The 16,902-nt window shown below is 33.2% G+C and overlaps 1 protein-coding gene across 1 annotated transcript in view; it reads right to left on the reverse strand.

Annotated features, from left to right (window-relative positions):
* Window positions 1–3,826: 3,826 nt before the first annotated feature.
* The window catches only part of LOC134280622 (opioid-binding protein/cell adhesion molecule homolog), a 29,411-nt gene continuing 16,335 nt past the window's right edge, over window positions 3,827–16,902 (reverse strand). The window contains exons 8-10 of the mRNA XM_062763065.1: window positions 15,752–16,042; window positions 4,626–4,763; window positions 3,827–4,321 (exon numbers count right to left, since the gene is read on the reverse strand). Of these exons, the coding sequence (XP_062619049.1) occupies window positions 4,215–4,321; window positions 4,626–4,763; window positions 15,752–16,042 (536 nt within the window). The 3' untranslated portion in view covers window positions 3,827–4,214. The remainder of the gene's footprint in view (window positions 4,322–4,625; window positions 4,764–15,751; window positions 16,043–16,902) is intronic.

A 16,902-nucleotide genomic window follows, 5' to 3' on the forward strand; every position in this document is an offset into this window, starting at 1 on the left:
GCAGACCAATTTTTATATTCATGTGAAGCAGAATTTGTGCAAAATCTTATGCGTTAAAAGAAGAAAACACTTGCTGTGGCAATAAATTTGAAATTTAGATATATCGACGACGTATCGAAAATTAACAATGGTAATTTCCATTCCTACGTCGATACGATATATCATGGTGAGCTTGAGATAAAAGATACAACAGAGTCTGACACATCTTTTTCATATTTGGATATTTTATTTGAAAAAAGATGTTAATGGTAATCTAACAACCAAGCTATATGATAAAAGTGATGACTTTATCTTTTCTATCGTCAACTTCCTTTACTTATGCAGCAATATACCTTCATCATTTGGATACGGAGTTTATATATCTCAGTTTATTCGATAGGCAAGAGCATGCTCTACGTATGAACAATTTCTAAAACAAGTTTAATTATTCACAAACAAGTTGATGAAACAAGAATATCAGAAGTCTCGTTTAAAGTCATCATTTTTTAAAGTTCTATGATCGATATAATGACCTTGTCAGCAAATACAATTTATCATTTAGTCAAATGCTGACTGATGTTAATTATACTAATTGTTAGTCCATTAATTATACACTAAATTGACAATGGATTTTTTCGCTATTTCCCGAACATGATAAGGAGCACATGATAGATGCGACTGGTCGGCAGGGGATACTCACTCCTCCATGGCACCTGATCCTACCTCTGATGCTTTGGAGGTCCGTGTTTGCTCTGCTTCTATTTTGTATTGTTTTCTTGACTTGGATATTGAAATACTGTTCGTTATCTCTATATCCTTCATTCTATGATATTCTTATAACCCGATAACACTTCTGTATTTTTATGCTTACTGATTCAGTTTTTCCATTGTTAATTTATTTCATTTTCACTTGCATATGACATTCAAAATCTCATACGATACCAAGAGCATGCGCTGAGTACAATCGATCTCTAAATGATAAAGATACTGAATAATCGGTCTAAAAAAATTTGAACAATACAAACCTTTGATAAGGGCAGAACAATTCAGAACCCTAAAAATTCAAGATGTAGGATCAGGAAAACATGACTAGAGTTTCAACTTCCTGTTGAAAATGAATTTTTAAAAAGCCAGATCTTTTCTTACAAACTGTCTGTTTTAACACTTTAAGCTGTTGGTTATTCAGTGGTAACAGCGTTCATAAAATTTAATCTTAAAATGAAGTGTGTCACGAAATATTTCGACAGAAATCCCCCAATTCTTTTTAATATTTTTATTCATTTCAAGGAAATCGCCTCTAGTTTTTCAGTGTGCACCATTCTGTAATAAAAAAGTTTTTTTTCAGATTCAAATAAACGTTCAGACATGTTAGCGATTTAAAAACATGATTGCAAATTCTTTAATTTCAATTTTGGAATATAAAAATTAATAATCATACTTTACCCTGACTACCACAGTGACTCTTTTTGAAACTAACGAGGTATCAAACTTTTTGATCAAACAATATTTTGAATTTGTCCCCTTTTTAAATGATGAACATGACCGACCCCATGCAATTTGACACCAATCTGGTCTGCCATGATGTCTTGAATCTTTCTTTTTCATAGGCCATTTTCAGGGGGCCGACTGGGGTTCTCATTGCGCAATATTTCGCGCATCATAGTAAAATGAAGCGTATTTACTGTTTTAAAGCGTCTTTTTTTCACCTAATTAATAAAATTAAACAAAATTTTAAAAAAGTTTAAAAATACAATTACATTTTTTAGCTGAATGTTTAACTGATTTTGCAACTGATAGGTATACTAAGTTGAAGTCGTTCAGTGTCTTTATGATAAACACCATTATTTCATTAAAGAGTTCATGTGTAGTATTATGAAGAGTTGTATAAAAATCTGTTTGATATCTTTTAAAAGTATTTTGTAGCAATATCTGCTAGATATTCTAAGAAAGTAATAGTAATCATATATTATAGTTTGAACAAAAAGTCTTCTGTAGTATTTGTATAATTTGCTTTAAAGTGCTAAAAATTGGCACTTTCCTATAAATCCTATAGAAATGTACATGTACAGTGTACCTGTATTTTGAGACGGTCCCTTAAAAATACTTGGGTGGTAGATTTCCCCCAAGCTTTGCATATGCACTGAAGTTAATGTATGTTACGTGTATATATGGTATAAAAAATGAAGACTTTCGTTATTGTAGTTTTCACACAAGGAAACCCCACCGGCCCCATTAAAATGGGGAACACAAGAAAGAATTTGGCACAAACTTTCTGATGCATGTAATGTCAGACGGCATGAAAGATTTTGAGACAACGAATAGCATTCAAGCTTAAACGTCCATTTCACAATACAAAACTGAAGCAGAGTAAACACGGACCACAAAACAATTAGAGGTGGGATCAGATGCCATGGAGGAGTGAGCATCCCTTGCAGGTACACTGTACATGTACATTTCTATAGGATTTATAGGAAAGTGCCAATTTTTAGCACTTTAAAGCAAATTATACAAATACTACAGAAGACTTTTTGTTCAAACTATAATATATGATTAGTAATACTGTATTGTACATTTTGTCATAATCGGGGAATAACTTGAAAATCCGCTACCAATTCATTGTGTATATAATGACTTAATAGTTAGTTTTTTAAAAAGTCATTCAGCATTTGGTTTAATGAAAAATTGTATTTGCTGACAATGTCGTTGTATCGACCATAGAACTAACGAAATGATGACTTAAAACGAGACTGCTGATATTCCGGTTTCAATTTATTTGTCAAAAACCCACCTCTTTTTAGAAATTGTACATACGTTCAGCATGCCTTTGAGTATCGAATCAACTGAGAGATGCAATATCCTTATGCAAATAAGGAAGGTATATTGCTTCATAAGTGAGGGAAGTTGACCATTGAAAAATTAAACTCATCACGTATATTACCGTAAATCTGGAAATTTTTGCTGTAGATAAATTTTTAGCAAAGAACTATGTGCGGTATATTGCATATATTTGCCCCCACAAAAGTCAAATTTTGAAAACTTCCTGAAATGTGCTGAATTCAATAAATTGTATGAGAAATTTAAATTAACAGAAAATATTACAGTTTCAAAGCAGTGTATTCACAATTTTTGTTTTTATGACGTCACAAACTAGTCCGATTTAATATCCTTTTTCAGAAAGAGGACAAAATGGACAAAATTTCAACAATTTTAGCTTTAAAATTTATAGAGCGCAAGTTTGTTCAGGAACAATATTGACATATTTCATTGATATTATCATTCTACACATTATATCAAAAGATTGATTCTGAACACACATGCGCTCGGTGACTTTTACTCAAAATATCGACGAAATATGTACATTTTTCTGTAAAATTCATAAAAAACTGAAATTTACGTCATGTTTGTGACGTCATTACGTACATATGACGTCATTACTTATGAAAATATTTAGTGCTTTAAAGTCAGCATATACTCCCCTGTTTAAGAACTTAATTAAATATATCTCCATCAAAGTTTGATTTGGGGGGCAAATATTGGTTATTACCGAATAAAGTTCTTTGCGAGTTCATTGTATTCGCAAAAATATTTTTCTTAAAAATAAATTACCAATTAGGAAATGTAAACAAAGCAGTGGTAATGCGCAAAATTTTGAAACGTAAAAATTAATCAACACCATTTTGATCCGAATTCGCAAAATAAAATCGACGTAAAAATTTCCAGATTTACGGTATAGAGTTTGGTTGTTAGATTACCATCATTGTCTTTTTCAAGTAAAATATATATCTAAATATGAAACAGATGTGTTTGAATTTCTTATATAAAGCTTTAGAAGTATTCTAAGAATAAGTTGACGCCATTAAAAACAAACTTTATTAAATAATATGAGTAGTCTTTAATGAAACATTCGATTTTTAGTAAAAATATGAACTTAAATTAAGCTTCATAAATATAGTAGCACTTCATGTGAATATGAATAAGAAATGGGGATTAAATCATCACAAATCTATAATATATGTAATTAACAATCAACAGTTAGAGATGAGATTAACTTAATGAGTATACTATAGGAATACATGTCATATGCATCAAGGTAAACATACTTCAAAATCACATGGAATGCTTGTAACACAAGATATAAAAATTATGACGATAAATGAATGATATTTGTTTAGACACCATTCAACTCTCGTTCTTTCGGGCGCCATTTACACTTGGTCATGTGACAAAACCACCAGCTATGAAATCAACAGTAATACAAAAAATATCATTTTTAAAGTCACAGTTAAATTCACATTTAGAAATTGACATCCGTTTTTTCGTGGTCGATATTCACCAACAAATCCTGCAGAAATAAATTATTAACAAATTAAATTGATGTTTCAAACAAAACAAAAACAAATCTAATCGACGCACTTTAGAAATATAGTAAATACATATTATCGTAAATAAAATAAAATCGTATTAGTAAATATGTAGATCTAGAGGTAAATAATCGTTTTGAAAATCGTGTATTTGATGGGAAAATATAAATACGCAAACTGCTTAATCTTGCATATGACATCTTGGATGTGTCTTTATCAACTTATTAATATGAAGCGTTGAAGCCCTTCACTAGTTGATGATGATACTGACTATAAACGAGTTACCTGTATATGGTTCCTGCACGTCTTCTTTTACACGTGTTGGTCTGTAAGTGACCGGTGGCGCCACATGGTGGCGACTTCTTGTGGTCGGTTGAATTACAACAGGCTTTTCTGGTTTAGGAGCTTTTGGTGGACGAAATTCTGTTTAAAAAAGGATGGGGTAATTGTGGTTATTTACCTTCAAGTTGAGGAGATATACATCCTATTCCATGGTTAAAAAGTGTATATAACAACTAGTGCTAATTGTAACGGGAACCGTTACAGATGTTCCCCAAACGCTCCCCAAATCCCTTTTCGTGCCATATTCCCTGTAAGCTTTATTAAAAAAAGCAAACTCTATGCATTTAAGACTTTATCAATGTTTTCCCAGAAGTATACCAAGTATATTCAAATTTTAGCACAGCACGCGTGCGCATGTGAATGCATATGCATAATGACGATAACATCTTGTCTCCACTATTTAGAAATCTTGATATACTAAATATTGAAGCGTTAAATCCAAAAGCATTAAAAATACGATCATTCAGTTGTATTCTTAATTTTACCAATTTCACGTGCACGCACGTGCATGCATGTGCATGATGACCATACCCTCTTGTAGGAGTCTACTATGTCTGTGTAAGGTCCAAATCCCATCCTGTTTGGTTGAAAAACAAGGGAGTTACAGCCATTCAAAGTTTAAGCCAATCTGATTGCAGTGCACGTGCATGTGCATGCATTTATAAAAATTGTTACATATCATATTGTAGGATATCTTAATGCATGCCTATGTCCAAGATTTCATAGCATTTCGTCAAAAAACGAAAAATATATTGATATTTTTGTTTCAGCCAATCAGATCAAAGCGCACGTGCACGCACGTGCATGCATGTGCATGACGACCATACCTTCTTGTAGCAGTCCATTATGTCTGTCTATGTTCTAAACCCCATCTTGTTTGGTTGAAAAACAAGGGAGATATAGCCATTTAAAGTTTAAGCCAATCAGATTGCAGCGCACGCGCATGCGCATGTTTTTATGACAATTGTTATATATCATTTTGTAGGACATTCTAAAGTATGCCTATGTTTTAAATTTCATAGCATTTTGTCAAAAAACAGAAAAGATATTGAGGTTTTTAGTTTCAGCCAATCAGAGCAAAGCGCACGTGCATGCGCGTGAGTTCGTGCTAATTTGACAGTGTCATATTATTAACACTATTAATATATCCTTATATAATGAGTTTCAAAGCATTTCATCAAAAAATGTAAAAGTTATGACTATATTAAATATATCAGTCATTTCACTCATTTCACGCGCCCGCACGTGCAGGCGTATGCGCGCAAAATGACCTTCGTTCCGCACACCTACACTACACACCCATTAACCCTAAAAAGGTTTTAACTTAGTTTGGTGAACAGTTTCTGAGAACACTCGCGGACAAAAAAGTACCGGAGAACAAATAAGAAAAAAAATAATGATAACTAGATGAGATCTCGTTGCGAGCAACGAGTAGGTCTTCCGTTGAATTTCTAGATAAGATGAGATGTGATTTTGACTGAGATAAAAGAGAATGACTTTAAGTTTTCCTTCATTAAATTTAAAATTTCTCATTTTGATCATGGAATTCTGAACATCTTTTGTTCAATAAGGCTGATAAAAAATACTCCCCCTTTTTGAGACGTAAAGCATAAAAAATACAGGATTTTGTCCCCTGCAACCCCTAATTATGTAACATATGATCAAAATGTTATCATATATTGATGCAAATCGTTATGATGAATAATTTTGCCCCAGTAATGTATAACAAAATATTGATCATTAAAGAGTTATAGATAAGACTTTTGGCCCCTCTGAGCCCCTAATTTGAGGGGTTAGCCCCTTTTTCTTGATATCAAATGAAAATTCTTATGATTTTGAAGATTTTTTGTTCAACACTTATTCAGAGATTTCTATTCGTTGTGGAGATATGTTAAACGGAAATATTTAGGGGCCACTCCTACAAGTCCTTAATGGGGCCGTTTTACAAAAATTCAAAGTATGCTTATTGTTTAGAACATTATTCTGGCCATCTTTTGTTCAATATTGCTTTTCAAAATATTCCCTATTTTCGAGATATAAAGCATCAAATATTTGATATTCTGGCCCCTTGTGACCCCTAATTACGTAACATATGATCAAAATTGTATCATATATTGTTGCAAATCGTTAAGATAAATACTTTTGCTTCAGTAATGTATAACAGAATATTGATCATTAGAGAGTTATAGATAAAAGACTTTTGGCCCCTCTGAGCCCCTAATTTGAGGGGTCAGCCCCTTTTTCTTGATATCAAATGAAAGTCCTTATGATTTTGAAGATTTTTTGTTCAACACTTATTCAGAGATTACTATTCGTTGTGGAGATATGCCAAACGGAAATATTTAGGGGCCATCCCTACAAGTCCTTAATGGGGCCGTTTTACAAAAATTTTAAGTATGCATATTGTTTAGAACATTATTCTGGCCATCTTTTGTTCAATATTGCTTATCAAAATATTACCCATTTTCGAGATATAAAGCATCAAAGATTTGATATTCTGGCCCCTTGTGACCCCTAATTACGTAACATATGATCAAAATTGTATCAGATATTGTTGCAAATCGTTAAGATAAATACTTTTGCTTCAGTAATGTATAACAGAATATTGATCATTAGAGAGTTATAGATAAAAGACTTTTGGCCCCTCTGAGTCCCTATTTTGAGGGGTTAGCCCCTTTTTCTTGATATCAAATGAAAGTCCTTATGATTTTGAAGATTTTTTGTTCAACACTTATTCAGAGATTTTTATTTGTTGTGTAGATATGCTAAACGAAAATATTTAGGGGCCATCCCTACAAGTCCTTAATGGGGCCATTTTACAAAAATTCAAAGTATGCACATTGTTTACAACATTATTCTGACCATCTTTTGTTCAGTATTGCTTATCAAAATATTTCTCCCTTTCGAGATATGAATCGTCAAAGATTGAGCATTCTGGCCCCTTGTGACCCCTAATTACGTAACATATGACCAAAATGTCATAATATATTATTGCAAATTGTTAATATAAACATCTTTGCTTCTGTAATGTTTCACAAAATATTGATCATTAAAGAGTTAAAGATGAAAGATTTCTGGCCCCTCTGAGCCCCTAATTTGAGGGGTCAGCCCCTTCTTCTTGATATCAAATGAAAGGTCTTATGATTTTGAAGATTTTTTGTTCAACACTTATTCAGAGATTTCTACTTGTTATGGAGATATGCTAAATTGAAATATTTAAGGGCCATTCTTACGAGTCCTTAATGGGGACGTTTTACAAAAATTCAAAGTATGCATATTGTTAAGAACATTATTCTGACCATCTTTTGTTCAATATTGCTTTTCAAAATGTCCCCCCTTTTCGAGATATAAAGCGTCAAAGATATGACATTCTGGCCCTTCGTGACCCTTAATTACGCAAGATATGCTTAAAAGTTTATAATATACTGTTCCAAATGGTCTAAAATTAAATAATATCGGAAATTCGAGCAGAAAAAATGATAAAAATTTTTGGTCATATGGGGGATCGAACCCGGGTCGCCCGCGTGACAATCCAACGCGCTAACCATTTAGCCATTGGGATCGCCGCTTCGCGTTTTCAAATGCAAATATCTCGGGATTGGCTTTTTCGATTTTCAAACAAATTACATATTTCGCTTCTGCAAAAGGGTCTCTATTCAAATCAAAAACAAAAATATTAAAAAAGAAAAGTTGAAAAATTGCGTTTTTTAAATTCGCTTCCGGTATCGACCGGAAGTACTGACGGCGCACGAAAAGGCGATTCTGCAACGCTATAGATCATGAACTATCATATCCAATTAATCTTCAGTTCATATCTTAGCAGTTTTCGCTACTAAATCAAGACAAAATTGCATTTTAAAATCAGAAAATTCCCGATATCTCACGACCGGAAGTGACGTCATAAATTCGCTTAAAAACCTATCAAGATCGATTGATTAGCTATTACATATGAAAATTTTATGTAAATCGGCCGAGCCGTTTCTGAGAAATCGCGTGCACAAAATCGGTAAGAAAAAAAATAATAATAACTAGATACGATCTCGTTGTGAACAACGAGTGGGTCTTCCGTTCGATTCTTGATGAGATGAGATAAGATTTTGAATGAGATTTTCACTCTAAAGTAATGATTTTCCATAATCTGTAAAAAGACATTGAACAATAAAGACTTCTAAAATCGACTTTTGGCCCCTCACGGCCCCTAATATTAGGGATCAGCCCTTTTTCTTCAAAACATTTTAAAACTCTTAGGATTATGAACACTTTTTGTTCAAAAACTATTCAGATATTCTTTTTCGTTTTCGAGTTATTCGCAAAAGAAATATTAAGGGACCAGCCCTTCAACTCCCTAATGGGGACGTTTAGCAAAAAAAAATGAAAGGTTGCATATTGTTCAGAACATGATTTTGAACATCTTTTGTTCAACATTACTTGTCAAAATATTTCTCACTTTCGAGATACAAAGCATCAAAGATTTAGCCTTCTGGCCCCTTGTGGCCCCTTATTATGTAATGTACGACTTTAAAATCATAATATACAGTTGTAGATAGTTAAAATAAACATTTTTGCTTCATTGATGTATAACAAATTCTTGACTGTTAAAGAGTTATCGAAAAAAGACTTTTAGCCCCTTTTGGCCCCTAATTTGAGTACCCAGCCCCTTTTCCTGGATTTCATTTTAAAGCTTTTAAGATTTTGAATACTTTTTGTTCAACAACTATTCAGAGATTCTTTTTTGTTTTCGAGTTATTTGCAAAAGAAATATTAAGGGGCCAACCCTACAACTCCCTAATGGGGACGTTTAGCAAAAAATGAAAGGTTGCATATTGTTCAGAACATGATTTTGAACATCTTTTGTTCAATATTACTTGTCAAAATATTTCTCATTTTCGAGATATAAAGCGTCAAAGATTTACCATTCTGGCCCCTTGTGGCCCCTTATTATGTAATATACGATATTAAAATCCTAATATGCAGTTTTAGATTGTTAAAATAAACATTTTTGCTTCAGTAATGTATAACAAAATATTGACTGTTAAAGAGTTATCGAAGAAAGACTTTAAGCCCCTCTTGGCCCCTAATTTGAGTGTCCAGCCCCTTTTTCTGGGTTTCATCTTAAAGCTCTTAGGATTTTGAACACTTTTTGTTCAACAACTATTCAGAGATTCTTTTTTGTTTTCGAGTTTTTCGCAAAAGAAATATTAAGGGGCCAACCCTTCAACTCCCTAATGGGGACATTTAGCAAAAAATGAAAGGTTGCATATTGTTCAGAACATGATTTTGAACATCTTTTGTTCAACATTACTTGTCAAAATATTTCTCACTTTCGAGATACAAAGCATCAAAGATTTAGCCTTCTGGCCCCTTGTGGCCCCTTATTATGTAATGTACGACTTTAAAATCATAATATACAGTTGTAGATAGTTAAAATAAACATTTTTGCTTCATTAATGTATAACAAATTCTTGACTGTTAAAGAGTTATCGAAAAAAGAATTTTAGCCCCTTTTGGCCCCTAATTTGAGTACCCAGCCCCTTTTCCTGGATTTCATTTTAAAGCTTTTAAGATTTTGAATACTTTTTGTTCAACAACTATTCAGAGATTCTTTTTTGTTTTCGAGTTATTTGCAAAAGAAATATTAAGGGGCCAACCCTTCAACTCCCTAATGGGGACGTTTAGCAAAAAATGCAAGGTTGCATATTGTTCAGAACATGATTTTGAACATCTTTTGTTCAATATTACTTGTCAAAATATTTCTCACTTTCGAGATATAAAGCGTCAAAGATTAAGCCTTCTGGCCCCTTGTGGCCCCTAATTATGTAATATACGATATTAAAATCCAAATATGCAGTTGTATATTGTTAAAATAAACATTTTTGCTTCAGTAATGTATAACAAAATATTGACTGTTAAAGAGTTATCGAAAAAAGACTTTAAGCCCCTCTTGGCCCCTAATTTGAGTGTCCAGCCCCTTTTTCTGGGTTTCATCTTAAAGCTTTTAGGATTTTGAACACTTTTTGCTCAACAACTATTCAGAGATTCTTTTTTGTTTTCGAGTTTTTCGCAAAAGAAATATTAAGGGGCCAACCCTTCAACTCCCTAATGGGGACGTTTAGCAAAAAATGAATGATTGCATATTGTTCAGAACATGATTTTGAACATCTTTTGTTCAACATTACTTGTCAAAATATTTCTCACTTTCGAGATATAAAGCATCAAAGATTTAGCCTTCTGGCCCCTTGTGGCCCCTTATTATGTAATGTACGACTTTAAAATCATAATAAACAGTTGTAGATAGTTAAAATAAACATTTTTGCTTCATTAATGTATAACAAATTCTTGACTGTTAAAGAGTTATCGAAGAAAGACTTTTAGCCCCTTTTGGCCCCTAATTTGAGTACCCAGCCCCTTTTCTTGGATTTCATTTTAAAGATCTTAAGATTTTAAACACTTTTTGTTCAACAACTATTCAGAGATTCTTTTTTGTTTTCGAGTTATTTGCAAAAGAAATATTAAGGGGCCAACCCTTCAACTCCCTAATGGGGACGTTTAGCAAAAAATGAAAGATTGCATATTGTTCAGAACATGATTTTGAACATCTTTTGTTCAATATTACTTGTCAAAATATTTCTCACTTTCGAGATATAAAGCGTCAAAGATTTACCATTCTGGCCCCTTGTGGCCCCTAATTATGTACCATACTATATTAAAATCATAATATACAGTTTAAGATTGTTGAGATAAACATTTTTGCTTCATTAATGTATAACAAAATATTGACTATAAAATAGTTATCGAAAAAATACTTTTAGCCCCTTTTGGCCCTTAATTTGATGAGTCAGCACTTTTTTACGAAATTATATGAAAGATCTTGTCATTCTGCACAAATATTGTTCAGTATGTTCTTACAAAATATTTATACTTTAAAAGATATGATGCAAAATGTCTCCAAAAATCACTCGTGATTCGTGTCCTAAATTTTGACCCCTACCGAGCTTCCATACTAGGTACTTCCGGAAACTATCCAAACTCCCAGTAACATGGGGACATGTCCTCTATCATCACTGAAAATTTCAGCGCTCTAGCTCAAGTCGTTTCTGAGATCAATGACGGACAAGAAGGTCCGCTGAATTTTAATAAAAGGGCGATAACTCTAGACCGGAAGTGATTTTCAAAAAATCCAAAAAATGGTATAAACTTCAGATGATCCTGCATCAACCCTGAAAATTTGAAGCAAATCCATCGAGCCATCTCTGAGAAATCTTCTGCACAAAATTTGTGCAGAGAAAAAGAATAATAATAAGAAAATTGAAAAAGAAACATAAGAATAATAGAAGGGTCTTCCGCTGGAGACGGAAGACCCTAATAATAGAGAAAAAGAAACCGAACGAAAACAATAAGGTCTTCCGTTGGAAACGGAAGACCTTAACTAGATACGATCTCGTTGCGAGCAACGAGTGGGTCTTCCGTCCGATTCTGAAGTAAAAAACGAAAAATCTTGCAGAAAAAGTGATAAAAAAAATTGGACATTCGGGGGAGCGAACCCGGGTCGCCCGCGTGACAATCCGACGCACTAACCATTCAGCCATTGAAAACACCGCTTCAAATTTTTAAATACGAAAATCTCGAGATTGCCTTTTTCGATTCTAAAACAAATTACATATTTCGCATACGCAAAAGAGTCACTTTTAAGATGTCTAATATCAAAGAAAAATATTGGAAAACAAAAAAGTTGAAAAATTGCGCTTTTTTAAATTCGGATCCGGTATCGACCGGAAGCACTGACGAAAATTTTATAGTATAGGTGCAGAACTACAACATGTCATCTATTAGTCCTGAAAATGACAACATTCTAGCTTTTGTCGTTTTTGAGTTTTTGTGTCGACAAAATGGTCACTAAAAATCGATTAAAGGTCGATAACTTCCGACCGGAAGTGATTTTTCAAAAATTAAAAAAAATGGATCAAGTATAGATCATGATACATCATCTCTGAAAATTTCAAAGAAATTCGTCCATGCATCTCTGAGAAATCGTCTGCACAAAATTTGGACGAAAAAAAATAATAATAATAACTAGAGCAAAGCTCGTTGCAAAGCAACGAGTAGGTCTTCCGTCCTGTTTTGACCGGAAGTGCCGAAAGTGACATCAAAAAAGAAAGCAATGAGCTAAGTCGTCTCCGGTGACTTTATAATTTCAATTTTGCATCAAAAACCTTTAAAATAAGCCATATTTGGCTACTTCCGGTTTGACCGGAAGTGACGCCGACGGACGAAAACTTAAGTTTTATGCTCTTAGAGACATATGTTATCGAAAAACCTGTCAAGAACGGCAAAAATACGCGTTTTCCGACTACTTCCGGTTTGACCGGAAGTGACGACGCCGGACGTATTTTGACGAACCCGATCGATTAAGCTTGACATTTTGAACAACTTTGCTTCTTTGACGTATTACAAATTCTCAATACTTTTTCAGATATAAAGAAAAAACTTTCGGCCCCTCTGGGCCCTTAATTTTAGGGGCCAGCCCTTTTTTTGAGATATCATTTGAAAGATCTTGGGATTCTACACTTCTTTTGTTCAATATGTTTTAACAAAATATTTCCAGGTAAAAAGATATCGTAGAAAAGGTGTTAAAAATTTTGAAATTCACGATATTACTATTTTCGGGCCATAGCGAGCGCCGACGTACGGCACTTCCGATAAAAATGAAATACACTATACATATCTATAGACTATGGTCTATCATACCTGAAAGTTTCATGTTTCTATTTTGAGCCATTATTGAGAAAGTTTGCGGACAACATGACCCTTCAAAAATCATAAAATCGACAATATCTCCAAACCGGAAGTGACGTCATCAAATTGGAAAAAAATGCATAAGGTTCAAGTAATGTTACATAAGTCCTGAAAGTTTCATGGAAATCCATCGAGCCGTTTTTGAGCAATCGCGTGCACAAAATCGGTAAGAAAAAAAAAATAATAACTAGAGCAAAGCTCGTTGCAAAGCAACGAGTAGGTCTTCCGTCCTGTTTGACCGGAAGTAGCTTTCATTTTCAACAAAAATGAGAAATAACGCCTAGAAATGGTTTGAATCCTCTAAATCTATGTTAATTAATGCAAAAATAAGCAATTTTTGCTATTTCCGGTTTAACCGGAAGTGACGATGACGGACGGAAAATTAATTTTTATGCTCCAAGAGACAAATGTTACCAAAAAACTTAAAAAGAACGGCAAACATACCCGTATTTGACTACTTCCGGTTTGGCCGGAAGTGACGACGCCGGACGTATTTTGACGACTCAGGTAGATTAAGCTTGTCATTTTGAACAACTTTGCTTCTTTGAAGTATTACAAATTCTCAATACTTTTTGAGATATCAAGTAAAAATTTTGGGCCCCTCTAGATCCCTAATTTTAGGGGTCAACCCTTTTTTCCAGATATAATTTGAAAGATCTTAGAATTCTTCACAATTTTTGTTCTATATGTTTTAACAAAATATTTACAAGTAAAAAGATATAATAGAAAAAGTGTAAAAAATTTTGAAACGCTCAATATGGCTTTTTTCAGACCATACCGAGCGTTAACGTGCAGTACTTCCGGTGAAAGTTAACAACACAATGCAAATCTACATTTGTTGCTCTATCTTCCAGACAAGGTTTCATCTTCCTGTGATGAGCGATTTTTAAGAAGAGCGACGGACAAAATGACCCTTAAAAATCACAAAATTGCGAAAATTTTCGAACCGGAAGTGACGTCATCAAAATGAAAAAAAATGCATCAAGTTTTTAATATGTTCTATCAGACCTGAAAATTTCATAAAAATCTAACGAGCCGTTTTCGAGAAATCGCGTGCACAAAATCGGGGAGAAAAAAAATAATAAGAAAAACAGTGGAAAAGAAACAAACGAATAACAAGAAGGTCTTCCGCTGAAGACGGAAGACCTTAATAATAAAAGTGAAAAAGAAACCTAAGAATAACAAGAAGGTCTTCCGCTGAAGACGGAAGACCTTAATAATAGTGAAAAAGAAACAATAGAATAATAGAAGGGTCTTCCGTTGGAGACGGAAGACCCTAATAATAATAAGAAACCGAGTAAAAACAATATGTTCCCAAACTCCGTTTGGGGAACATAATTAACAATGGAGATTTTTATACTTTATTCCAAAAATTTGATTTTCTGATTTCTAAATATTTTAACTTTTAAGCTTTTACTAAATGAAAAAAAAAATCTGATCAAAAACTGAATTATAATGCTAAAACATAAATCAAACTTCTAAACTCCTTTTTTCAATTTGAATGCTCCTGAATTAAAAATGTACAGCAAAAAGACTAAATTCACTGGAGGCATATTTTCGTACCAAATAAAGAGATTTCAAGTTGTTTTTCATTAAGATTTAAAAATTTTAGCAACTAAAAGAAAGAGACACTTAAAAATTTGTTGACTTTAGATATCAACATCAAAGTTTAAATTTTTTAAATGAAAAAGAAATGCATTCATATATTATATACTTATATGTATAAAACAACTGAAATTAAAAAATTAAGCTATGAAAAAAAAATTCGATGTTATTACATGTAGAAATCGAGCTATAATCTACATTTCGTTACAATTTCATAGCTTCCAGCAAGAATAAAAAATGTCCCTACTCCTGTTTTACAAAGGTACTGAATTGTCTAATAATTTTTTGTATGGTTCCCTTGCAACGTTGGATAACTCTCACAGCTTTTCTTTACATGAAAAAAGTGAAAATAATGAACACTGATTGATCTCCATAAAAACCTACAAACAATTACACATATCTGTACACAGAGCCTAAATTTCGACCCCCCCCCCAAAAAAAAAAAAATCAAGAGGTGGGATCAGGTACCAGGGTGTTCTATTTTAAAATACAGTACTGGGCCCTAATTTGCAAAAATATAAGATGCAACTTTTATATTGGGGTTTTAAAGGACTTTAAAGAGTAAGAAGGAATTTATTGTCAAATGAACTGTTATTTTAGTGTCATTTGAAGGAAAGGAGATTGTTCTCGGTTTTGAAGTCAACAATATCCCGTCTTTGTAGCTTACTCACCATATAAAATCATAGCCTCCCTATCCCGTCCGAACTTATTAGAAGCAAAACACTCGTACTCCCCGAAATCTGAGTCCGATATATTAGTAATTCTTAGACTCAGTTTGATTGTATGTGCCTTTCCTTCAGAATAAATGTCCACCTTGAGTCGCTCGGAGTTGGCGATTTCCCGCCCCTGGAACATCCAGTAGGAAAGAGCCTGCGGGAACGCCGTAATCTCACATAATAGAATTGTCTCTTTCCCTTTCTCTTGGGAAATACGTTTATTTATAAGACTGACTTCAGGCTGAACTGAAAGGGAAAAAAAGGAATTAAAATGCATGGTATCTGCAATCAATTAAAAGACATTTTTAAAATTGAAGACATTCTAAATTTACTGTAGCTGCAGATCTGTAGCTCTCCGAAAAAAAATATTGATAGACCGGAGAGCTACAGTGCCACCCATTGAAAAAACTGTATATTTATTGCGCACAAAACAGTGCGCTCGGTTCTCGGTTTATTTCTCTATGTTTTTAAACTATAATCTCAAAATATAACTAACCGTGTGTTCCTAACATATTCTTTGACTCTTTCCACAATAAAACATTCCTCATAATTGTTGTTAATAGTCCCCTTGGCCCTGATATTGTAATCATCGAACATTTCGCTTATTTATACTGCCATTTTGGTTTCAAGGATAATTTGGTCCAATATGCTTCGTTCAGATGTCAACTACAAAAGTACTTGATAGAGGAAAGAGGATTTTTTTGAAATCTTCCAGTTTATGCAATTTAGGTAAGAATATGGAAGAATTGATCAACAACCGAGCGCACTTTTTTGCGCGCAATAAATATACAGTTTTTTCAATGGGTGGCACTGTAGCTCTCCGGTCTATCAATATTTTTTTTTTTCGGAGAGCTACAGATCTGCAGCTAAATTTACTGTTAAACACTCTAGGATTTTTAATCAGAAGAATTCTACCAATGTACTTGAGGATTCCAACCAAAGAAATTATGCATGAATAGAGAATTGGCCACTAACTTACGATTTATACCAAAATTTAATTCCGCTGATAACTTTAAATTTTATATTAATGTGAAACTGGTTTTAAAATTTTTAAAAGGAATATAGAAAGATATTTTTACACTAGCAATTTTAAACAAAAAGATCAA

Source organism: Saccostrea cucullata, unplaced genomic scaffold (assembly GCF_032062105.1).
Source record: "Saccostrea cucullata isolate Sc308-1 unplaced genomic scaffold, CSIRO_AGI_Scuc_v1 ctg6051, whole genome shotgun sequence".
Taxonomy (NCBI): Eukaryota; Metazoa; Mollusca; class Bivalvia; order Ostreida; family Ostreidae; genus Saccostrea; species Saccostrea cuccullata.